A 26,147-nucleotide genomic window follows, 5' to 3' on the forward strand; every position below is an offset into this window, starting at 1 on the left:
CCACGCTCACTACAAATGGCTGAATTTGGAGCGAACTTATATGTGATCCGTGTGACGGACAAACCATAGTTTTAAATAGCTGGCCTGTAGGTAACTGTTTTTAACAGCGCAGCCCTCACGTCAATAAGTTCACTGACACACTGCAACAATATTGAAATGGAGGCCAGAAATGGCAATAATTTCAACGCAATTATATATGATCCGTGTGACGGACAAACCACAGTTTTAAATTGCTGGCCTGTAGGTAACTATTTTTAACAGCAAACTGGTGTCAATAACTTCACTGACACACTGAAGCAAAATTTAAATGGAGGCCAGAAATGGCAGAATTTTCAGTGCAATTATGTGTGATCCGTGTGACGGACAAACCACAGTTTTAAATAGCTGGCCTGTACGTATCTATTTTTAACAGCACCGACCTCGTGTCAATAAGTTCACTGACACACTGTAACAAAATTTCAAAGGAGGCCATAAATGGCAATATTTTCAGCGCAATTATATGTGATCCGTGTGACGGACAAACCACAGTTTTAAATAGCTGAATTTTTAGTGCTGTAATATGGAAAGGACCTGGCTGTATTTTGCAGTGCCAACAAGCAAATGGTGTTCTCTGGATTGCTTTTTAAGCAGGATTAAGATAAAAAAAAAATTCTGCTGAAGTGTTCAACTATTGGCTGAATTTTAGAAAGACGATCAAAGTCATCTCAGAGATGACACTGTGCATTATCACTATAATGCAAAAGTGTTTGGATAGCTTCAAATTGTGTCCTTTTCATGGCCATACGGAATACCGGTGTGCTCTAGAGTATATCAGTACTCCAGTATTGCCGAAGTTCTTTTTTTTTTCGCTATGCCCAAATGCAGCACAATGCCCCAAATTATCAACATTTCTGCTGCATTTACAGGTGTCCATCTGTCGTATGAGACATGGGATTTTGGGTGAAAAATTGATGGGCATACAAATTTGTCTGGGCCACCATAAGATTTATTATATCCTCGCTGAAAAAGAATTTGAAAAGTCAATTTCAATGAGGCCTGCAGTGTCAAATTGGATTCCTGAGCTGCCCATGCAATCTGGAATAACAGGCCATATTAGATCAATTACTGAAGAGGTTGCCTTGGTCCTAGGGCACCACAGATGTGTCAGATGTGACAGACAGTTGACCTGCAGTTTGCTGCAGGAGATCCCTTAATTTGGCATTACAGACACCTTCTTAGCTGTCTCACTCTAGGACCCAGCGGCTATCTCCCTTCTGCTCTAATTGACAATCAGGCCTGGGTGTTACACAGATGTGCCGGTGATATTCACATAACCCCTTGTGAAGGCTTGGAGCAAGTGCAGTTCTTACTTCCTCTCTGGTGCTTATAGGACATGTGTGCCATCTCTCCAAAGTTGACTCAAGCTAAGCTACTTCCCCCGTGTCTGTCTTCCCTGTCTTTAGTTGTCAGTGGGGATCGACTAGCGCTCACCCCCCCCTTCCGTATCCAGGGCCAAGCGCTAGGGAAACACAGGGATAGGTTCATGTGCGGCGGTTGGTGAGGAACCAATATAGGGATGGTAGGGGAGACAGGGTGATTACAGATCAGCCTAGGAGGTCTCCACTTCCCCCTTTCCCTAGTGTCTGGGCTCCCATCCCCTCATCCCTTTATGTCGCACTTTGTCTTTCCTACACTGTGCGTGACATTATCACCGGCCACGCACATTTAGAGGAAAAAAAAAACCTTACACTTGGGTTTAATTGTGTGGTTTTTTGAGGGTGTGTTTTTTCTTTCCTTTCTCTCTTGGTATGGGTTCAGTTGCAGAGCTAGCAGAGCGGCTGTGCAGTGTGTCTCTGGAGGTGAGTGACCTCCTATATGAGGTTCAGCAACAGCATCAGCGGCTACAGGTCGCTAATGTGGGGGTCTCTGCAGGTAGGCCTGTCCAGCCTGAACCCAAGGTTGCCCTCCAGGACAGGTTTTCGGGAGGTAGTTTTTTGTATCCCACCAAGGACAACATCTGCAAGGAGTTTGTATGTTCTCCCCATGTTTGCGTGGTTTTTCTCCGGTTTCCTCCCACGCTCCAAAGACATACTGATAGGGAATTTAGATTGTGAGCCCCAATGGGGACAGTGCCGATAATGTGTCTGAATTGTAAAGGGGTGCAGAATATGTTGGCGCTATATAAATAAAAAGGTTATTATTATTATTATTCAAGGAGGCCTGCAAACTGTATTTTAAACTTCATCCTTACTTCTCTGGAAATGAGGAGCAAAAGGTTGGAATTATGATCTCTCTACTGCAGGGAGATCCTCAATCATGGGCGTTTTCTTTACCGCAGGATTCGGTTTGTCTCCAGTCTGTAGAGGGGTTTTTCAGGGCTCTGGCCCTCATCTATGATGACCCTGACCGAGTCGCCTTCAGCAGGGGAATTGGTCAGTGGAGACGTACAGTTCTGAATTTCATAGATGGGCAACAGATTCTAAATAGAATGACTCAGCCCTTAGAAGTCAATTTTGTGAGGGTCTTACTGAAAGGTTTAAAGATGCCTTGGCAGTATATGAGACCCCTCAGTCCTTGGAGGCTGCCATGTCATTGGCCATACGTCTTGATAGACGCCTTCGGGATAGACGGGTGAGACCACCTACTCCAGGACCTTCTTGTCAGGGTTGTGTACCTCTGCCGTTGGAGCGGTCTGGCGGTGAACCAGTACTGGGGAAGGTGGAGGAGCCCATGCAGCTAGGGGTGCCTTTACATCACACGTTTCCCAGGAGATTCGTTAGAAAAAAGGCATATGTTTTTTTTGTGGGTAAAAGGGACATTTTATTGGGACCTGTCTTTCAATTCCAAAAACAAAAGGAGACTCGATTAATTCTTGGTAGTCTGGAGTTGAATAAGCAAGGCGGGCATTTGTTGCCAACCTGCAGTTCCCAACCTATTTCCATCTTCACCATCGACTCTGCTCCACTTGCACAGAAAGCATTTACTCACATTGCACATAATGTAAAACTGAGGGTGGGGCCAGTTCATTGTGAAATAATCCCTTGCTATGTCCTGGACAGTCTTCCCACCCCAATTGTTTTGGGTCTATCCTGGTTGGTGAAACATAATACGTTGGTGGACTGGCAAACCCGGGAGATTATTGAATGGGGAGATTACTGCCATGAGAACTGTTTAGATATTTCCCTTGCTACTGTCACTACGGAAATATTACCTGCTTTTCTGTCTGGTTTTGAGGACGTGTTTTCTGAGAGGGGGTGTCAGGATTTGCCTCCTCATCATGCATATGACTGTCCTATTAACCTGACCCCCGGAGCTAAACTACCAAAGTCCAGACTGTATAATCTTTCTTGCCCTGAGAGACAAGCCATGAAGGATTTCATTGCGGAGAGTCTGGAGAAGGGACACATTAGGCCCTCATCTTCATCTGTGGCTGCAGGGTTCTTTGTTGTGAAGAAAAAAGATGGCTGCCTACGTCCCTGTTTAGATTTCCGGGAATTAAATCAAATTACAATCCGAGATTCATACCCTCTTTCTCTGATTCCTGATTTGTTCAGGCAGGTTGTAGGAGCTAAGGTATTCTCCAAGTTGGATTTAAGGGGAGCCTACAATTTGATTAGAATCAGAGAATGGAAAACAGCATTCAGTACCCCTGAAGGGCATTTTGAGAGTCTGGTTATGCCTTTCGGTTTGACAAATGCACCTGCGGTATTCCAGCATTTCATAAATTATATTTTCCATCATTTGGTGGGGAGGTTTATAGTGGTCTATCTGGAAGATATTTTGGTTTACTCACTTGATTTTGAGACACATCGGGGACATGTTAAACAGGTGCTCCAGATATTAAGGGATAACAAACCTTATGCCAAACCGGAAAAATGTGTTTTCATCATTCAGAAGGTGCAGTTTTTGGGGTACTTGTTGTCATATTCAGGTTTTCAGATGAATCCGAAGAAGATCCGTGCAGTCCTTGATTGGGACCATCCCGAGAACCTGAAGGCTCTACAGCATTTTCTGGGCTTTACTAATTTTTATCAGAAATTCATCCAAAATGACTCAGTAATTGTGAAAGCCCTTACTGACAAGACTAAGAATGGGTCTGATTTTTCCAAATGGTCGGATGCCTCCCTCCTCAGTCAACCCGATGATTCCGAACCCTTTATTGTGGAAGTTGATGTGTTGGATGTGGGGGTTGGGACTGTGTTGTCTCAGGATCCGTCCCCTGGTAAATAGCGTCCATTAGCCTTCTTTTCTAAAAAATTGTCTTCGGCTGAGAGAAATTTTGACGTGGGTAATAGGGAACTTTTGGCAATCAAATTGGCGTTCGAAGAATGGCGACATTGGTTGGAGGGGGCTGTCCATCCTATTACTGTTATTACTGAACATAAGAACCTGTCATATCTCCAGTCAGCTAAACGTCTCAACCCTAGGCAAGCCAGATGGTCCCTGTTTTTTACTAGGTTAAATTTTAATGTCAATTTGTTTCGTCCAGGGGTCAAAAATGTCAAGGCTGATGCTTTGGCCTGGAGCTTCCCTGGTGGCAGTGACCATGAGAACCCTTCCCTGATACTACAGAAGGGGGTAGTCATTTCGGAATTATATCTTGAACTGGAGGATGAGGTGTTGGAGGCTCAAGGGGAACGCCCCTGCCTCCTGCCCTTCAGGAAGGTTATTTGTACCATCTAATCTGCACCGCAAAGCAATTAAAAGACATCATAACTCTGTGCTTGCTGGTCATCCAGGTGGTAAGGCAAACGCGGACCTCCTCTCTCGTCGTTTTTGGTGGCCAGGCTTGCCTCGGGATGTGATTGAACACGTATCCGCTTGTAGTATTTGCGTGTGTTCTAAGTTTTCGCATACCTGTCTGTCTGGTACTCTTCTTCCGCTACCTATCCCTAGTAGGCCATGGACACACTTGTCCATGGATTTTATTACTGATCTACCTGTTTCTACAGGCAAAACGGCGGTTTTGATGGTTGTAGATAGGTTCAGTAAAATGGTTCATTTTGTCGCATTACCTGCACTTCCAAATGCCAAAACAGTTGCTCAAGTGTTCATAAATGAGATCGTGAAGCTTCACATGGTTCCCTCCCATGTGGTGTCAGATCGGGGGACCCAGTTTGTTTCCAAGTTCTGGAAGGCATTCTATTCTCGACTGGGGGTGCAGCTGTCCTTTTCCTCTGCCTTCCACTCTCAGTCGAATGGACAGACCGAGCATGTCAATCAGATTTTGGAGACCTACCTCAGATGTTTCATCTCAGGAGGATTGGGCATCTTACCACTGGCAGAATTTGCCATTAATAATCATTATCAAGAATCCACTGGCAGGTAACCGTTCTTTGGTGCATAGGGTTACCACCCACAGTTTGGTGCCTTTAGTGGGGGAGGAGCTTCAGGAGTTCCTGGGGAGGAATGTTTTGCTTCGTCACTCTCTCGGTGTAGCAGGGTTTTCTGAGTAATTTAAAGATCATGGGAGACAGGTATAAACGCATGGCTGACAGAAAACGCTTGCCAGGTCCAGACCTGAATGTGAATGACTTTGTGTGGTTGTCTACCAGGAATATTAAGTTGAAAGTTCCTTCTTGGAAGCTGGGACCTAGGTTTATTGGTCCCTATAAAATAACCGCCATCATTAACCCAGCATCGTTTCGTCTTGACCTTCCTCAGGCCCTTAAGGTCCACAATGTTTTCCACAGGTCCTACTCAAGAAATATGTGGAACCTCTTGAGCCCTCACCCCTACCGCCGCCATCAATAATGGTTGAAGGTAATCTGGATTTTCAGATTTTGAGGATTGTAGATTCTCTTCTCCAACGTCGTTCCCTACAATACTTTGTGCACAGGAAGGATTATGGTCCAGAGGAGAGGATGTGGGTTTCAGCATCAGAGGTGAAAGCTCCCAGGTTGGTTCGTTCATTTCACACCTCTTATCCTGAGAAACCTGGTCCTGAGTGTCCAGAGGCTACTCCTAGAGGGGGTGTACTGTCACGGGTGTGTCAGATGTGACAGTCTCCCTGCAGTTGGTTGCAGAAGATCTCTTCGTTTGGCATTACAGACATCTTCTTAGCTGTCTCACTCTAGGACCCAGTGGCTACCTCTCTCCTGCTCTAATTGACAATCAGGCCTGGGTGTTCAAATACTTCCTGGTTGCTACACAGGGGTGCCAGTGATATTTACATGACCCCTTCTGAAGTGCAGTTCTTACTTCCTCTCTGGTGCTTAAAGGACGTGTGTGCCATCTCTCCGAAGTCGACTCAAGCTAAGCTACTTCCCCCGTGTCTGTCTCACCTTGTTGTCTTTAGTTGACAGTGGGGATCAACTAGCGCTCATCCTAGCCTTCCGTATCCAGGGCCAAGCGCTAGGGAAATACAGGGATAGGTTCCTGTGTGGCGATTGGTGAGGAACCAATATAGGGACAGTAAGGGAGACAGTGTGATTGCAGATCAGCCTAGGAGGTCTGCACTTACCCCTTTCTCTAGTGTTTGGGCTCCCTTTCCCTCATCCCTTCGTGTCGCACTTTGTCATTCCTACACTGTGCGTGACAGGAAACCTCCTCACTAAATGAGGACGAGGAGGGAGAAAAAAAGAGGAATGTGGGATCTTCCTCACTGACTGTATCTGTGTCTGAGGCAAGGAAAGCATATGCTTCCTCTGCTGAATAACATCTTCTTGACGAATGGGCCATTTTTATTTTATTCTTCTAACCAGAGGGGATGTGTGTAAGTGGTGCTTTTACACGTGTATTGGGTACTATTTACTATTAAATTTACTATAAAAAGTATAAAAAAAAAGTAAAAAGGAAAATTCAGAAAAAAACACTTAGAAGAAAAAAAAAATTAAAAGAAAAATCAGAAGTAAAAAAAGTTTAATAAAAAAAATGACAGTGATATTTACTACACTAACGTGCTACCTATAAAGCCACTCAGCGCTAACGATTCTTTTTATTCTGCAAAAGAAAAATGGATGTCAATTACACTGCAACATACGATCCGCTAATGCTCTAGCTAAGAAGTTACTCGACACTAACTATTCTTTTTTTGGTGCAAAAGAAAAACGGACGTCACTAGCACTGCAATGTATGCTCCCCTAATGTGCTAGCTAAGAAGCTACTTGGCACTACCTATTATTTTTTTCTGCAAAAGAAAAACGGAAGTCACTAATACTGAGACGCCTGTTCCCCTAATGCGCTACCTCCCTATCTATAAAGCTACTCTGTACTAACTGCTAATATTTATTGTGCAAGAAAATCACATGTCACTTACACTGCGATGTACGCTAGTCTACCTATAGCAAAAAAAAGAAAAAGTCCCTTGCTCAGACTCTGATCAGCAGCGATACTCATCAGAGCGGTGCACATGTTAGTGTCGTGAAAAAAGTGCGCCAAAAATTGAGCACAACTGTGACAAATACAATTGGGGTGTGCACACAGGACATGATGGTTGTCGTGAAGGGGTTAATATTAATACAAGCGTGAACCTGTGAGAGTGTCCTTAGTCTGTACTTGGCTAATTCTTGTGTGCAGATGTTTTATGTGACTGGCTAAGCCATCATGCAACATTTATCTGCCATTTCCTATTACTTGTAATATGGACCTATCCTGAGGACATCGCGTCTCCACATTGCCGATTACTGCTTATTTTAATAACTGTGTTCTATCTATTTTTATGGTTGCCATAATCCTCACTGTCAGACTTCATTGCTCCCCGGCCTGATACTGATACTGATATCTTATGAAGTTTTGTTTCAGTATTCCAGATGACTGAAGTTATGATATTTTCTTGTATTATTGTGACATAATGTATTGTCTGAGAGAACAGGTTTGCTGTATTTTCCCTATTTAAGGGTGCACAATAAATTTCATACAATTCACACATCCAAAAGTCCAAATCTGTCAGTCAACTATCTGCCTCAATGAGAAATACGTTCTTCTTATTTACATACAGTGGGTACGGAAAGTATTCAGACCCCTTTAAATTTTTCACTCTTTGTTTCATTGCAGCCATTTGGTAAATTCTAAAAAGTTAATTTTTTTTTCTCATTAAAGTACACTCTGCATCAGAGGCGTAACTAGGGTTTTGGTTGAGGGGGGGGCGAAGCTTCTGAGTGGGCCCCTAACCAGGTAACCCTGATTACAAAAATAGTGGCGCACCCAGATAGTGGATGTAGGGGAACCTCAGCAAATGACAGCACTGTTACTGAAAATAATCTCTATACAAAGACCAGCACTGCTATTACCGCCATATGGTGACATATTGCTAGATACCAGTCCTGCAGAACATATAAGAGATCACAGCACAGTTATATATAGTAACTTGTAACTTACAGCTGACATTCTTTCTGACTAAATTGTTCACTTTTCCCATCTTTTCCATCTGGCCCAGACCGACACGACAACTTCTTCATCCAGGACTCAGCGTCTCAGGTCTGCAGAGATCACAACAAATACACATTTGACTCCTTACATTTCAGGCCCTGTCCCCATATATTCCCAACCTGCACAAACACCTCTTCCTGCTGATACCCCAATACTGAGCCTCTGTTGCTGTACGTGTCCATATTACTGCACCTTCTGTGTGCTCTCAAGATGGTAAAACAACCTTCTAGAATATAGTAATGCAGTGTGCAAATGCCCTAGAAAACAGTGACCATTTTTTGCCCCCTACAAAGTAATAATGCCCTCTATGTGCCCCTCTGACATTCGCAATAACCTGAGTTACCCCTATAAGTGCCCACTTAACATTTAATAATGTCCTGAGTCCCCCCATGTATAGCTCCCCTATACACAGTATGATGCTCTCCTATACACAGTATAATGCCCCATCACTGTATAGTACCCAACACACAGTATACTGACCCCTTTGTAGCCTCCAAACTGATGTCTCCAACACTGTATGATGGATCCCACACTGTGCAAAGACCCCACATTATCTCCCACACTGTATGATGGACCCCACACTGTGCAAAGACCCCACATTATCTCCCACACTGTATGATGGCCCCCACACTGTGCAAAGACCCCACATTATCTCCCACACTGTATAATGGCCCCCACACTGTGAAAAGCCCCACATTATCTCCCACATTGTATGATGGCCTCCACACTTTACAAAGACCCCACATTATCTCCCACACTGTATGATGGCCTCCACAATATACAAAGACCCCACATAATCTCCCACACTGTATGACCCTAACTGTAATCCCCACACTGTATAAATAACCTCCATATAGTATAATGCGCCAGATATTCCTCAATATAGTATAATGCACTCCCCATAGGCAGAGTCTGTAGGATAATCCCCCCATAGGCAGTCTGTAGCATAATCCCCCCACCCCCCATAGGCAGTCTGTCGCAAAATCCTCCCACCCCCCTTAGGCAGTCTGTAGCATAATCCCCCCACCCCCTCCATAGGCAGTCTGTAGCATAATTCCCCCACCCCCCAATAGACAGTCTGTAGCATAATCCCCCCATCCCCCATAGGCAGTCTGTAGCATAATCCCCCCACAGGCAGTATGTAGCATAATCACCCCCACCCCCCATAGGCAGTCTGCAGCATAATCCCCCCACCACCCCATAGGCAGTCTGAAGCATAATTCCCCCACCCCCCAATAGACAGTCTGTAGCATAATCCCCTCACCCCCCATAGGCAGTCTGTAGCATAATCCCAGCACCCCCATAGGCAGTCTGTAGCATAATCCCCCCACAGGCAGTCTGTAGCATAATCCCCCCACCCCCCATAGACAGTCTGTAGCATAATCCCCCCACAGGCAGTCTGTAGCATAATCCCTCCACCCCCCATTGACAGTCTGTAGCATAATCCCCCCACCTCCCATAGGCAGTCTGTAGCTTAATCCCCCCCACCCCCATAGGCAGTCTGTAGCATAATCCCCCCACAGGCAGTCTGTAGCATAATCCCCCCACTCCCCCATAGGCAGTCTGTAGCATAATCCCCCCACCCCCCATATGTAGTCTGTAGCATAATCCCCCCACCCCCGCCATAGGCAGTCTGTAGCATAATCCCCTCACCCCCCATAGGCAGTCTGTAGAATAACCCCTCACCCCCCTATAGGTAGTCTGTTAGGCGTCTGTAGCATAATCCCCCCACCCCCATAGGCAGTATGTAGCATAATCCCCCCACATGCTGTCTGTAGCATAATCCCCCCACCCCCCATAGACAGTCTGTAGCATAATCCCCCCACAGGCAGTCTGTAACATAATCCCCCCACCCCCCATTGACAGTCTGTAGCATAATCCCCCCACCCCCCATAGGCAGTCTGTAGCATAATCCCCCCACCCCCATAGGCAGTCTGTAGCATAATCCCCCCACAGGCAGTCTGTAGCATAATCCCCCCACCCCCCATAGGTAGTCTGTAGCATAATCCCCCCCCCTATAGGCTGTCTGTAGCATAATCCCCTCATCCCCCATAGGCAGTCTGTAGAATAATCCCCTCACCCCCCTATAGGCAGTCTGTTAGGCGTCTGTAGCATAATCCCCCCACCCCCCATAGGCAGTCTGTAGCATAATCCCCCCCCCTATAGGCTGTCTGTAGCATAATCCCCTCATCCCCCATAGGCAGTCTGTAGAATAATCCCCTCACCCCCCTATAGGTAGTCTGTTAGGCGTCTGTAGCATAATCCCCCCACCCCCATAGGCAGTATGTAGCATAATCCCCCCACATGCTGTCTGTAGCATAATCCCCCCACCCCCCATAGACAGTCTGTAGCATAATCCCCCCACAGGCAGTCTGTAACATAATCCCCCCACCCCCCATTGACAGTCTGTAGCATAATCCCCCCACCCCCCATAGGCAGTCTGTAGCATAATCCCCCCACCCCCATAGGCAGTCTGTAGCATAATCCCCCCACAGGCAGTCTGTAGCATAATCCCCCCACCCCCCATAGGTAGTCTGTAGCATAATCCCCCCCCCCTATAGGCTGTCTGTAGCATAATCCCCTCATCCCCCATAGGCAGTCTGTAGAATAATCCCCTCACCCCCCTATAGGCAGTCTGTTAGGCGTCTGTAGCATAATCCCCCCACCCCCCATAGGCAGTCTGTAGCATAATCCCCCCACCCCCCATAGGCAGTCTGTAGCATAATCCCCTCACCACCCATAGGCAGTCTGTAGAATAATCGACTCACCCCCCTATAGGCAGTCTGTTAGGCGTCTGTAGCATAATCCCCCCACCCCCCATAGGCAGTCTGTAGCATAATCCCCCTCATAAGAAAAAATAAATAAATAAGCAGCACAATACTCACCTCTCTCGCCTCCTGCTTCCCCCGCTGCTCTGAGCGACCGGCACGCACACATCTTCAGCAGAGTGGGCCCAGCGCTAAGTGATGACATCAGTGATGTCAGACACAGAGGACGCTATGGGGACTGATGGCGAGGCACCGGGGGTCCCCCCTCCTGCTCAAGGGCCCCATAGTGGGCGTCAGGCAGTGCAGGGACATCGAGTCTCCCTTCATTGCCCGGAGTGTAACTGTAGCGGCGTGAGCAGCACGCCGCTACACTTACAATGGTGTAGCTATGGGTGGGTCCCCTCAGAGCGCCCCCTCTTTTCCATCCGATAGCTACGCTACTGCTCTGCATCCCATCTTGACTGAAAAAAAACAGAAATGTAGAAATTTTTGCTAATTTATTAAAAAAGAAAAACTGGAATATCACATGGTCATAAGTATTCAGACCCTTTGCTCAGTATTAAGTAGAAGCACCCTTTTGAGCTAGTACAGCCATGAGTCTTCTTGGGAATGATGCAACAAGTTTTTCACATCTGGATTTGGGGATCCTCTGCCATTCTTCCTTGCAGATCCTCTCCAGTTCCGTCAGGTTGGATGGTGAACGTTGGTGGACAGCCATTTTCAGGTCTCTCCAGAGATGCTCAATTGGGTTTAGGTCAGGGCTCTAGCTGGGCCAGTCAAGAATGATCACAGAGTTGTTCTGAAGCCACTACTTTGTTATTTTAGCTGTGACCTTAGGGTCATTATCTTGTTGGAAGGTGAACCTTCGGCCAAATCTGAGGTCCAGAATACTCTGGAAGAGGTTTTCATCCAGGATATCTCTGTACTTGGCTGCATTCATGTTTCCTTCAATTGCAACCAGTCATCCTGTTCCTGCAGCTGAAAAAGATCCCCATAGCATGATGCTGCCACCACTATGTTTCACTGTTGGGATTGTATCGGGCAGGTGATGAGCAGTGTCTGGTTTTCTCCACACATACCGCTTAGAATTATCACCAAAAAGTTCTATCTTTGTCTCATCAGACCAGAGAATCTTATTTCTCATAGTCTGGGAGTCTTTCATGTGTTTTTGAGCAAACTCTATGCGGGCTTTCATATGTCTTGCACTCAGGAGAGGCTTCCGTCGGGCCACTCTGCCATAAAAGCCAAACTGGTGGAAGGCTGCAATGATAAAGTTGACTTTGTGGAACTTTCTTCCATCTCCCTACTGCATTTCTGGAGCTCAGCCACAGTGATCTTGGGGTTCTTTTTTACCTCTCTCACCAAGGCTCTTCTCCCATGATTGCTCAGTTTGGCTGGACGGCCAGGTCTAGGAAGACTTCCGGTGGTCCCAAACTTCTTTCATTTAAGGATTATAGAGGCCACTGTGCTCTTAGGAACCTTGAGTAATGCAGAAATTCTTTTGTAACCTTGGCCAGATCTGTGCCTTGCCACAATTCTGTCTCTGAGATCCTTGGGCAGTTCCTTTGAGCTCATGATTCTCATTTGGTCTGACATGCACTGTGAGCTGTGAGGTCTTATACAGACAGGTGTGTGCCTTTCTAAATCAAGTCCTATCAGTTTAATTAAACACAGCTGGACTCCAATGAAGGAGTAGAACCATATCAAGGAGGATCACAAGGAAATGGACAGCATGTGACTTAAATATGAGTGTCTGAGCAAAGGGTCTGAATACTTATGATCATGTGATATTTCAGTTTTTCTTTTTTAATGAATTTTCAAAAATTTCTACATTTCTGTTTTTTTTCAGTCAAGATGGGGTGCAGAGTGTACTTTAATGAGAAAAAAAATGAACTTTTTAGAATTTACAAAATGGCTGCAATGAAACAAAGAGTGAAAAGTTTAAAAAGGTTTGAATACTTTCCGTACACACTGTATCTTATATACTGTCACCATATTTTGCAGCACTCTGCAAACATCATCATTACTGTCCCCATTGGGGTTCAAAATCTAAATTCTCTATCAGTATGTTCTTATAGTGTGGGAGGAATCATTATATTATTACAATTAGTATTATAATAATAATACTCCATTTTTACTACATACTACATACATCAGGGGTTGACACAGAAAGATTGGGGCCCCTGTGTAAGAAATGTTTCTGGGACCCTCTCTCTATTATGGCAACAAAAATAGAGAGAGACACATGTCACATAGATGCTAGGCATGGACTAGACAAGTACCATAAATACACTAGGCACTTGCCACATAGTTGCCAGTCATGTACTAAACATCTATCACGTTGACACCAGTCACATATTAGACACTTGTTACATACACCAAGTCACCCACTAGACAACATGCCACATAGATGCCAGTCATTCACTAGGTACATGTCACATAGACACATAACATACACTAGACACATATACACTAGTCACTCACGACTAGACACTAGCCACATAGATGCCAGTCTCAGTGAATCATGTGTGATTTATACTTCAGTCTTAGTGTTTCCTATGTCACTTATGGTATATAGCAGCCTCAATGTATCTTATGTGGTATACAGTGAGTTGCAAAAGTATTCACCTCCCTTGGCTTTTTACCTATTTTGTTACATTACAACTTGTGTCTAAATATTTTTGTAATCTGATTTGTGTGTGATGCACCAGCACTAAATAGCCTAAGTTGGTGAAGTGAAATGAGAAAAATATAGGCATAAATTAAATGTATGGGATCAAATAACTAAAAATTGGCATGTGCATATGTATTCACACCTTTTACTATGAGGCCCCTAAAACTTTCTGGTGTCACATGCTTTGTGAAAGAAGTCCACCTGTGTGCAATTTAAGTGTCATGGTCTGTCAGGGACAAAGTTGTTGAGAAGTACAAGTCAGGATTGGGTTATAAAAAAGAACCCAATCTCTGATTGGGCACCATAAAATCCATTAACATCAAATGGAAAGAACATGGTACCACAACAAACCTGCCAAGAGAAGGCCACCCACCAGAACTCTCAGCCCGGGCAAGGAGGGCATTAATCAGAGAGGCAGCACAGAGACTAAATGTAACACTGAAGGAGCTGCAGAGTTCCCAAGTAGAGACTGGAGTATCTGTCCATACGACCACAATAAGCTGTACACCCCATAGAGGTAGCATTTATGGAAGAGTTGGCAGAAAAAAGCCTTTACTTACACACAAAAATTGTAAAGCTCATTTTGAGTTTGTCAAAAGATATGTGGGAGACACCTCAAATCAATGGAAGAAGGTGCTGTGGTCAGATGAAACCAAAATTGAACTTTTTGGCCACCAAGGTGAACACTGTGTCTGGTGCCAAACCAACACAACTCATCACTCCAAGAACACCATTCAGCAGGGACAGCGAAAATGGTCAGAATTGAGGGGAAGATGGATATTGCGAAATACAGGGATATTCTTGCGCAAAACCTGTTTCAGTCTGTCAGTGATTTGAGACTGGGTCAGATGTTCACCTTCCAACAAGACAATGACCCAAAGCATACTGCTAGAGCAATACTCGAGTGGTTTAAGGGGAAATGTGTAAATGTTTTTGAGTGGCCTAGTCAAAGCCCGGACCTTAATCTAATTAAGAATCTGTGGTCAGACATGAAGATTGCATTTCATCAGAGGAAACCACCTAACTTGAAGGAGCTGGAGCAGTTTTGCTTTGAGGAATGGGCAAAAATCCCAGAGGCAATATGTGGAAAGCTCATAGAAACTTACCCAAAGCAATGCAAAAAAAAAGGAGGCTCTACAAAGTATTGACATTAGGAGGGGTGAATAGTTTTGTACACTGACGTTTTCAGTTATTTTGTCCTATTTTTTGTTTGCTTCACAATAAAAAGAAAACCAAATGTTCAAGTTGTAGGAATGTTCTTTAAATTAACTGACGCAAATCCTCAAAAAAACAGTGAACTTCCAGGTAGTTAGGTGGCAAAACATGAAAAATGCTAAGGGTGGTGAATACTTTGCAAGCTACTGTAAACAGCACTCTCAGTGTATCCTATGTGATGTATACAGTAGATTTTCAGTGTGCCCTATGCAATGTATAAAGCAGTGTCCTTGTATCTTATGTGATGTATACAGTAGATACTCAGTGAATGCTATGTCATGTATACGGCAGAGTCTCAGTGTATCCTACCTGATGCATACAGCAAAGTCCCAATGCATCTTTTTTCATGTTAACAGTGGAGTCTCAATGTATGTACCATCTAAGTTTACTTTATGCATATAGGCCTGCTCTAGGGCTGTTATGAGCTCATGCCTTTACATCCATCCTATGCACCAGTCCATATTGTGCCACTCCTGTTTTTGATTTTGAGTTTCAAGTTTGGTGAGGCTGAGGTGTATATACACCCCCTCACTGCGCATAACAGCGCATTGAGCCCAGTCTGCTCTTTCTGAGTCCGGGTGGACCCTAAAAACATGAGCAGGATTTCAGAAATGTCTGCTCTGACATCATCATATTGTAGAGCAATCAATCTAAAATGAATGGGCGTTGTTATAGGGACGACTCGGTCAGGATGCTATAACGTCCTGATGACTAATAGTAGCAATTTTCACACGTATGGGATCATTTTTGTTTTCTAACTATGACACAACAAGTAATCGTACAGTTTAGCTACAAATAACATTATTAGTATCATTCAGCTAGATGGTGGCCCGATTCTAACGCATCGGGTATTCTAGAATATGTATGCGGCCGACCGGGTGCGACTAATCAGCGAAGCAGTGTTTAAATGGGTTGTGCACTACTTTAAATTAACCCCCCAATGTATCTGACGCGCCCCATGGGCCGTGGGGTACCCGGAGCCGGTCCTGTAGATGCTGGGGGTTGTAGTCACCGTGGCGGTGAACCCGGTCCGTGACCCAGGTGGTCAATCTAAGGGTAGTTTATGTATATCTGTTATGTATAGTCCGACTACGCCACCTGTGGAATGCGGTTATTGGGAACCGCCGCTGCGGAGCAGTCCGCTGAAGCTGGTGGTATGTGCAGCAAGGTGATGTAACTCCCCACAGGAAGAGTGGAGCTTCAGGGCAGCGTGTATGGATGATGGTGGTGGTAGTGCAAGGTATCAGTAATGACAACACGGAGTCTTTGCAGTGCAGTCCCAGGGTCTTTACTGTTGGCAATTATATGGGCCCCAACGGGAGTACCGGCTAGTGATGAGGGCCTGATCAGTCTGGGAACATTCCTAGAGTCCTCCTGGCCAGGTGAAGTTGTAGGCCTGCCGTTCTGACTATACTCTTTGGCTATCCCACTTATAGTGGTGTTGTAGCCCACATCCCTGAGTGTAATGTGCTGCGCTCACCCTTATGGCTGGCGACTCGGACCTTGTGTATTCCTCGCTCCTCTGTGGCGGTACGGGTCCTTTCATGTGGCTGAGCCTCCAGGCTTCTGTTGGGCCAGGAGACCTGCAATCTCCTGCCCTGTGGTATCTGCTGCTGGGTATTCAATCCCCACAGCCTCGGACTCCGGCGTCCGGTCCTCTGTGTATACTATCCAGGACGAGCTAACTCCAGCTCCAGTCCCTGGCTCTTTACTCCTTCGTGTCCTACTTGACTCCTTGCACTGAACTAGACTAACCCCACCTCCAGATCCAGTTGCCAAGGGGAGGAGCTTCCCTTGCTGGCCTGGAGCCAGGAAAGTGTTGCATGTATAGTTTTCCTGACCAGGAAACCCCTGCTTGCTTCCAGACATGGCATTACCTCTTTTGAGGGAAGCAATACCACTGTGGCAACCAGACCCTCTGGGGTGCCACATATCCCCCAGGGGCCCCTAATGAATTTTGTAATTACGTCATGTTGTCAATACTGCTTGTGACAACATCGCTGACCACGCACAGCCAGCACGTAATTCCCCCGGCTGCAGCCGGCTCTTGCTTTTGCTTACATCACGACTATTTGCGGCTGCAGCCAGGGGTCTCCTGTTCGCCGTACCATGGTGAATGACGGGCTGTGGGCGAGGTTATCCCCCATCGTGTCACACCCAGCATCCACCGCGTGCTCTGTCAATGAATGCGCGTGCAGTGGATGCCGGGTGTGACGGGATGGGGGATAACCCCGCCCACAGCCCATCACTCATCGTGGAACGCGAAACAGGAGACCCCTTGGCTGCAGCCGCAAATAGTCGTGACATAAGCGGAAGCAAGAGCCAGCTGCAGCCGGGGGTCACATGCTGCCTGTGCACGGTGACCCGAGTATAAGCCGAGACCCCTAATTTTACAACAAAAAACTGGGAAAATTTATTGACTTGAGTATAAGCCTAGGGTGGGAAATGCAGCAGCTACTGTTAAATTTCCATATCCTGGTATGTATGGCTCCCTCATCCCCTAATTGTGGTTTGTAAGGCTCTGTCATTCCCCTAATCCTGGTTTGTATGGCCCCCTTATCTTGGCTTGTACGGCCCCCTCATCCTGGCTTGTATGGCCTCCTCATCCTGGCTTGCATGGCCTCCTCATCCTGGTTTTGTATGACCTCCTCATTCCCCCATCCCCACAGCACAGTTAAAAAATAAACACTAATACTCACCTTCTTTCCTTACCTATGCTCCAGCGCTGTTTGTCCTGTCTGCAGCAGCTCCTGGCAGGATCTGAGGCACAGCACGCGCTCTCAGATACTGCCCTGAGTTGCTGCTGTCTGTAGATTCGCTCCTCTCCACGCCGGGACTAAGTGCGTGGAGAGGCACAAATCTGCATTCACTTTAGTAGCAGATCCGGAAAGCATGTTTAAATTTGGTTCCAAAATCACTGATTGGTCGCGGCCGGCGGCCGCCACCAATCAGCGAACCGTGTTGGTGAGGATCGGGGAGCGGCGCTGCCTGTGCGGGTACTTCCGCTGCGAGCAGCCGGAAGATGACCGGCTGGCGCCGGTCATCTCCCGGCTGCATCGCCGGTGACCTCCGTGCTGCAGATGAGCTGCTAACGGCCGCCATCTTGTTCTGAAATCCCGCGTTGCTGATTGGCCGCGGCCGGACCAATCAGCGACGTGGGATTTCCTGGACGGACAGACAGACGGGATAAGCCGATTATATAGTAGATTGCCCAATGAGCATGGGTTCAGATTAATATGCCTTTTTCTGTTATCAGGTTCCTTGTAAGCAGTGTTTCATATATTCAGTATATTGACAATAACTGAACATGTGTTTTTTTTTTACTTGCAGCTCAGTATTTTGCAAGTATTATGGTCATTGTTGGACTCTCTGTAGTTGTTACGGTGCTGGTACTACAGTTTCACCATCATGATCCTCATGCAGGAAAAATGCCTAAATGGGTAAGTGTTTCTTAAAGTGGTTTTCCATGCTCAACTTTATACTCTGATGCAGTTGTGAGATCCATATTTTGAACAAATCAAAAAAATAGACACAAAACCAAAAACTAAGCAGACCCCATTTAGTCAGTTTGTCTTTTCTGCCTCAGTTCACATTTGTTTTGTAACAGAACAAACTAACAGAACTCAAAACACAAGTGTAAGCAAGTGTAAGCTGAGACTCATGTAGTTCTGCTATAATTAGAGGCCAGATCTATCAGGTATGAAGTTCGTCTTTTGGTCATAAGCTAAAATTCTGTGCCATTCATCAAAGCGTAACCATCATTTTAATTTTTATTTCATAATAATCAATAGTACACATGAAAATAAGAAACTTTGCAATATATCTTATCAGATAGATCAGCTTCCTTCTCTGCCAGAACTGTTCACTCCTCTCCCTCTTATCTAGATAGAATCTTATCAGTAGCTGCCATCTCCTATCTCAGTAATGGGACAGTCTATCTTCACTGAACACAGATTTTACCTCAGAATTGAGACTTTTGATAATAACTGATCAATTCTGAAGAGAAAGCAGCAAATTTATCTGATAATATTCAGTGGCATGTAAAAGTTTGGCTACTCCTGGTCAAAATTACTGTTATTGTGAACAGTTAAGCAAGTTGAAGATGAAATGATCTCTAAAAGGCCTAAAGTTAAAGATGTCACATTTCCTTTGTATTGTAGGCAAAAAAATATATATATACAACTGTATATATATATATATGTATATATATATATATATATATATATATATTCATCTTTTACATTTTAAAAATCTCAAAAAGGAAAATGGGCCAGTGCAAAAGTTTGGGCATCCTGCATGGTTAGTACCTAATAGCCTAGAACATGTCCTATAAGTTTTATATGGCGTGTGTTATATGGAGTGTGTTAGGTCATATATTATACTTACAATATGATTATTTTCACCACGACTTGTTCTTTGGCAGTGTGTTCTCCTTTTTTGCATTTTATTTATGTTTTAATATGTTTGTTATTGGTATATATGTTTAATAATATTTTTTATTAATGCGTTTATTCTTGTTCATATGGGAGGTTCTCTTTTGGTTTATTAATGGTTAGTACATAGTAGCTCCCCCTTTTGAAAATATAACAGCTTAGTGCATGCTGCAAAGCAATAGTGCATATATTGGGTACTTAGTAAACACCGTTTTTGATCGAAGTAAAGTTTTAATATTAGCGGTTAGGACCATCCCAAACTTGGGTACACCTTGACGTTGGTGGGATGGCTTTTATGCTTTTTTTGATAAAAAAACTGTGTTTACTAAGTACCCGATGCCATTTATATGCACTATTGCTTTTACTTATTTACTTACAGCAGGGTATTTATTTATTTTGTTTCTGTGTTGATTTTTGTCTGCTTGATGGCCAATGTGAACATGCTCCCATTTTGCATGAATACCAACTTGTACTCCAGTTCATTTTTTCCGCTTTATATCTTCCTGAAGGTCTTCTGCAGTCAAGCGTTGGTTCTTATTTGCCTCTCTAGCAATCCTACTCTCTAGCAATCTCAGTGAAATTTTGCTTGGTCTTCCAGACCTTATCTTGACTAGTGTTGAGCCACCCCCGTAGTGTTCGAGTTCGGTTCGGTTCGTCGAACACCCGTGTGTTCGCCGAACTGTTCGTCGAACACCTTTGAACACCGTTAAAACCAATGGCAGGCAAACAAAAACACATAGAAACACATAGAAAACACCTTCAAAGGTGTCCAAAAGCTGACAAACTGCTCAGAAGACATAACTAACACATGGAAAAGTGACAAGTACATATAGTCATGCGAAAATAAAAGAGGTGGAGGAGTAAAAGGAGGGGGAGACACAGATATAGGCATGTCATGCCCTTCTAAAATCCAAAAAGTGAGAAGCCGACACGGCCAGTCCGTTCCTGCCCGTGCCACCTCCGTGTCGCCGGGTTTGTGCCAGAGCCGCGGTGGACCCTGACGGCCAGCCCCCCTCTCCTAATACTGGTGCCTGTCCGCTGGTGGGTCGAGCCCCCCGCGGTGGGGGGGGAGTAACATCTGCAGAAGAAAGACCATCTTCCAGCCAAACTAACATGTCGACTTCTTTTCGTGGACAATGTGATACGATCCCTTTGTTACGGACACGCCCATCGCTACAAATTCCAGATGAGGCACAAAAACAGCAGGTGCTTCAGCGGATATCAAGTGCTCCTTCAAGTGGGCTCTCCTCCACCTCAACTTCAACATCACAAATACTCCAGTCCTCAGAGGTGTCACCCCAATCGCACTTGCTTCCTCACAGCTCCCAAGTCTCCAGCTGCCCATCTGAGTATGGGACAACACAGATGGTTGAGTCTGCACAGCTGTTTACTCATACTATAGCCTGGGAAACGGAGGTCTGCTCCAGAGCTTCTGTTAATCCAGACGAGGAAATGATCTGCACTGATGCCCAGAATCTTTATAAGTCGGATCCAGGACCAGATGAAGAAGGTTCTGAGCATAATGTAGACCCTCGTTCCCAAACTGTAACTCCTGTTGGTGGAGACGATGATGAGACTCAAATACCTGATTGGAGCGACAACTTGACTTTTCGGTCAGGGCAGGAAGAGGTTGGCTTTGAGGACGACGGGTGTGATAACACACAGGGTGATGATGACAAGGTTGGAGATCCCACTTACTGTCAACCCACAGTCAGCCAGTCGATGAGGTCACCCGGGCCTTTGCCTGGCCTTTGGGATGTCGCGGTGGTCGGGTCCCTGGCCCGTACCCTGGGGTCACTCTTTAAAAGGGTGGATAATTGTTAATTTTATAAGAGTTTGTGACACCACCTGTGGTATCTGGTGAGAAGCACCAGCGCTGCAGCAGTCCACTGAGGCCCGTGATAAGGCAGCTCGATGGTATAGCTCCCCACAGGTGGAGCTAGGTCTCAGGGCAGCGTATGCAGGGGGAATGCAGGACAGGCGAGACCCAGCTGGGTCAGAGCAAGAACGGAAATGGACACGGTAGTCACTTCAGTACCTCTACTGGAGGAAATTCAGGCACATCCTGGAGCACTGTAGGGTGAAGGGTGCATATCAGGATCCTCCCCAATGAGCGGGTGTAGGGCCTCCTGTTTCTTGCCTCTGCGCAGTAAGTTTCTGACCTGCCTGGAGCTAGGCCTAACTTTGTCTCTGTCCTGCGCTGGCTGACCTTGTGGTAGTTCACGCTCCCAGTATGCGGGGCCTAAGCGTCTCCTGGCTCTGTTACGTATCAGCACCTTAGCGATCCTGGGACTTGTAGTTCTCCAGGGATTCCGGTTATGCCTTACTCTGTCATAGAGATCCCGGTAAGCTCGGATCCGGTGTCCGGTAAATGCTTCGGGGTGAGCTGGTTAAGCTCCTCTGCCCCTTATGTACTAACTCGCCACTCGCCTTCGGCCTACTCGGGCCCTCAATAGGCTATACACACTAACGGCAGCTTGCCGCGCTTCACCGATCTTATGACGCCGGCACACCTTAAGCTCTATCTGGGCTCCCTGAATCTAGCTAGCAGGAGCCTCGTGCTCCACTGCTGAACTATTAACTGAGTTCTCTAGACTAGACTGAGCTCCACTGCAGACTGACCTCTCTTAGGCTTCTCTACTGCAGGAACTCTTCAGAGGAACTGAACTGCCTAGCTCCACCTTCCCTATTTATATCCCTAACGGGCTCCCTCTGCTGGTCTGAGGTGGAAGGTGGAGATGTGTGAATGTTTATGGGGGCCTCTTGTGGAGGATTCCATCAATACACTCTTCTAGGATCTGTGATACCAAGCACAGTGGGGTGTCACAGATGCTATTGACGACGAGGTTAGGTTGCGCCTTCCTGAAAAGAGACGGAGTACTGGAAGCACGTCAACAACTGCATCCTCAACCACAACTCCGCCTCTGACCACAAGTCGTAGTGGCTCTTCAGGTCGCATGGGCTCTAAGCCTTGCATAGCCTGGGCATTTATTCTGATCGATAAGGATGACCCAACTCGTGTTATCTGTAATATTTGTCACCAAAAGCTAAGTAGAGGCCAAAAAATCCATAGTTGGAGTACTTCATGCATGTACCGTCACATGGATATGAAGCATAAGTTGGAGTGGGAAGCTCACTGTGCTACAATGCGGCCTAGCAGGCTGGGCCAACCACCGTCTGCCCCATCTTGTGAATCCGCGGCCTCTTCATCCTCTGTGACTGGGGGGACAGCAGTCACACATGTTTTTGGACGCAGACCTGCCACCTCTTTACCTGCAACAGCCAGTGTGATTGGCAGGTCGTCAGTTCATTGGGAACTGGAAACACCTGCTGGTGTTGAGAGCTCTCTGACATCGAGAGCACCACCTTTGGATCAAGGCAACCTAACATGTCCGCCTGCATCTTCCTCACAGACCGGCAGTTTGCCAGGGACACCCTACTCAACCCCGTCAAAGCACAACAGCCAGCCCTCGGTTCCTCAGATGTGGACAAGTAAAAGACCATTTCCTCCTAGCCATGAGAAAGCTAAGAGGTTGAATTTCACCATCTGCAAGCTGTTGGCTACAGAAATGCTGCCTTTCCGCCTGGAGGACACAGTGGATTTTTGAGACCTTATGTCCGTCGCAGTGCCCCAGTACCAGATGCCCAGTCGGCACTACTTCTCAAAGAAAGGTGTGCCTGCGCTCCACCAGCATGTCGCACACAACATCACCGCTTCTTTGAGAAACTCTGTGTGTGACAGGGTGCATTTCACCACAGACACTTGGACGAGTAGGCATGGACAGGGGCGTTACATGTCGCTGACAGGGCACTGGGTAACTATGGTGACAGCAGGACAAGGGGCTGCTGTCCAAGTCTTGCCGTCCCCGCGAGTTGTACGTCAATCCTCTTTATCTAGAAGTTCCTCCACTGCTTCTGCCTCCTCAACCTCCTCTCGGTCCTCCACCTGCACCCAAAGCCTGTCTGGTAATGCCACCTGCTTTCTAACTGCGCACCTCCTTACTATGCTGGCAGCAGGGCTCAACGGCATCAGTGTTTACTTTGAAATGTCTGGGAAATGTGAGTCACACAGCTGAGGACTTGTGGTCAGCTCTGGAGACCCAGTTTCATGAATGGTTGTCTCCACTGGACCTGCAACCAGGGAAGGCCGTGTGCGACAATGCTGCAAACCTGGGTGCGGCCCTTCGCCGGGGCAATGTTACACACGTGCCTTGTATGGCTCACGTGTTGAACCTGGTTGTCCATAAATTTTTAGCCCACTATCCCGGACTAGATGGCCTTCTGCAGAGGGCACGGTCGCTGTGTGCTCACTTCCGCCGTTCGCATCCCGCAGCTCAACGACTTACATCTCTACAGAAGTCGTTGGGCCTGCCAGTTCACCGGCTGAAATGCGATGTGCCGACACGGTGGAATTCAACTCTGCACATGTTGCAGCGACTGTGGCAGCACCGACAAGCCCTGGTGCAATAGTTTCTGACGTATAGCCTGGGCCAACGAGATCCAGAGGTGGGGCAAATCACACAGCAGGAGTGGTCTCAGATCAGGGACCTATGAAGTTGACGCGCCCCCTGGGCCGTGGGGTACCCGGAGCCGGGCCGGTAGACGCTGGGGGTTGTAGTCACTGTGGCGGTGACCCGGTCCGTGACCCAGGGCGGTCAATCAAACGGTAATTTGTATATATGGATTTTATAATGTCCGACTACGCCACCTGTGGAGTGCGGCCAAAGGGGCCGCCGCTGCGGAACAGTCCTCTGAAGCTGGTGGTTTTGCTGCAATGGTATTATTACTCACCACAGGAAGAGTGTAGCTTCAGGGCAGTGTGGGTGGATGATGGTGGTTGTAGTGCAGGGAGTCAGTAATGAACACAGAGTCCGTGTGATGCAGTCCCAAGATCTTTACTCACAGTTGTTGCAGTCCAGATTACAGGTACCAGAGCTATCTCACCCGTCGTGCTGTGCGTACTTAGTGAGGGGCTCAGTCCACCCCCAGATAGCTCCGGAGTACTTAGCAGGACCCCCTTCTGTGTGTCCTTTCTCTGCCCTTCTCCCTGCACCTCACAACCAGTGACACTTCTATCCGGTATCCTCGGGCCTTGGCGGGCGACTTGTGTTCCGTCCCCTGGGTCCTATGTGGCTACCTTCTTAGTGAGACTGGTGTGGACTTTTGCCTGCAGTACATGAAATGCTGCAGCCTCCGGTTTCTAGTTGAGCCTTGCTGTTTCTCCTCTAGTTGAGGGACCGGTTCCCCTTATCTGGCCTGACCCCTCTACCTCCTGGTAGCAGCGGGAGTACAGGTGGCCTTCTGCACGGCCCGTAGCCCTAGGGTCCCTTCGGTTCCTGGAGCCTTCCTGCTCCCACTCCTCTCTTCTCTCCTTCAGTCCTGGGCCTCCCAGGCTAGGCCCGCCTCCGGAGCAGAGCTCATGCCGAGCCTCTGCTCCTGTCACTTTTCCTCCTCTGACTGGCTTGCTCTTTCTAAGATGGCTTCCTATTTATACTCTCCCTGTCATGTGCTCCCCTAAGCTGCTCCCCTAAGCACCCACTACATAGGATCCTCCCACCAGCTAGGGACCTGGGACTGTGCTCTCCCTTAGGAGCAATCTCGCCCTAACCCCACTGCGGGTATGTGTTGGATGCAGGTGTTAGGGTCCCGAGCCATACGCCTTCCTTACCTGAGGGTGAGATACCACACCTCTGGGTGAGATGCAGTAACTCTGTGGTGACTGCACCCTCAGGGGCGCCACACACCTTTCTGCACAGTTTTGAAATGGCGACGAAGATGTTTAGTGCTGACGACGATGCCATTATCAGCATAACTATTCCGGTGATTTACATGCTGGAGCACACATTAAACAGAATTCAGAGTCAGGTGGACGGACAAGAGGAGGTGGAGGAAGTAGAGGAGGAGTCGTATGCGGAAGGGATAACATCTCCAAGGTCCAGACGGTTGGCAGCACCAAGGAGGCAGGCATGGGAGGGTGGGGGAGAGGGATTAAACAGGGCGCATGGTAGCAGCCAAACTGTTGAGGAAGGTGCAGGAGCCGAGGAAGAAGTGGAGGATGAACTGGCGATGGGCATGGAAGACTCATCAGATGAGGGAGACCTTGATCACATTTCTGTTGTGCGAGGTTGGGGGGAGAGGGCAGAGGAAAGAAGCATGATTCTTACCTCGCTACCAACACAACAAGGACTTGGTCCTCCTGGATGCGCAAGACACATGAGTGCCTTCTTGCTGCACTACCTGCAACATGACCCTCAGATTGCAGAATTCGAAGTAATCTCGACTACTGGGTTGCCACACTCTTAGATCCCCGGTACAAAAGTAAATTTGCCGAAATAATTCCTGCCATAAAAAGGGAATGACGCATGCAGGAGTATCTGCAGACGCTGTTGCAGAATCTTACATGTGCTTTTCCACAAAACACCAGTGGTGCACGAAGTGAATCTCACAGTTCTAACTTGCCAACCGCGGGACTGTCGAGTCTTCATCACTCAAACCGTAACAGTAACACAGTATCTGCTGGTAACAGCAATTTTGTGAAATCGTTTCACCACTTTTTTAGACCATCCTTTGCAAGGCCACAGGAGACAAGAAGTCTGACACATAGTCAATGCCTAGAGAGGATGGTGCAGGAGTATCTCCAAGTGAACATCGAAGCCATGACTGTGTCACTGGACCCTTGCTCATTTTGGTATTCCAATCTGGAAAAAT

The 26,147-nt window shown here is 46.8% G+C and overlaps 1 protein-coding gene across 1 annotated transcript in view; it reads left to right on the top strand.

Annotated features, from left to right (window-relative positions):
• Nucleotides 1-26,147, top strand: part of LOC141171354 (neuronal acetylcholine receptor subunit alpha-7-like) — a 645,132-nt gene that overhangs the window by 592,160 nt on the left and 26,825 nt on the right. The window contains exon 9 of the mRNA XM_073655206.1: nucleotides 18,337-18,446. Within this exon, the coding sequence (XP_073511307.1) occupies nucleotides 18,337-18,446 (110 nt within the window). The remainder of the gene's footprint in view (nucleotides 1-18,336; nucleotides 18,447-26,147) is intronic.

Source organism: Phyllobates terribilis, unplaced genomic scaffold, assembly GCF_046119375.1.
Source record: "Phyllobates terribilis strain yellow unplaced genomic scaffold, ASM4611937v1 Scaffold_1__5_contigs__length_1240528914, whole genome shotgun sequence".
NCBI lineage: Eukaryota > Metazoa > Chordata > Amphibia > Anura > Dendrobatidae > Phyllobates > Phyllobates terribilis.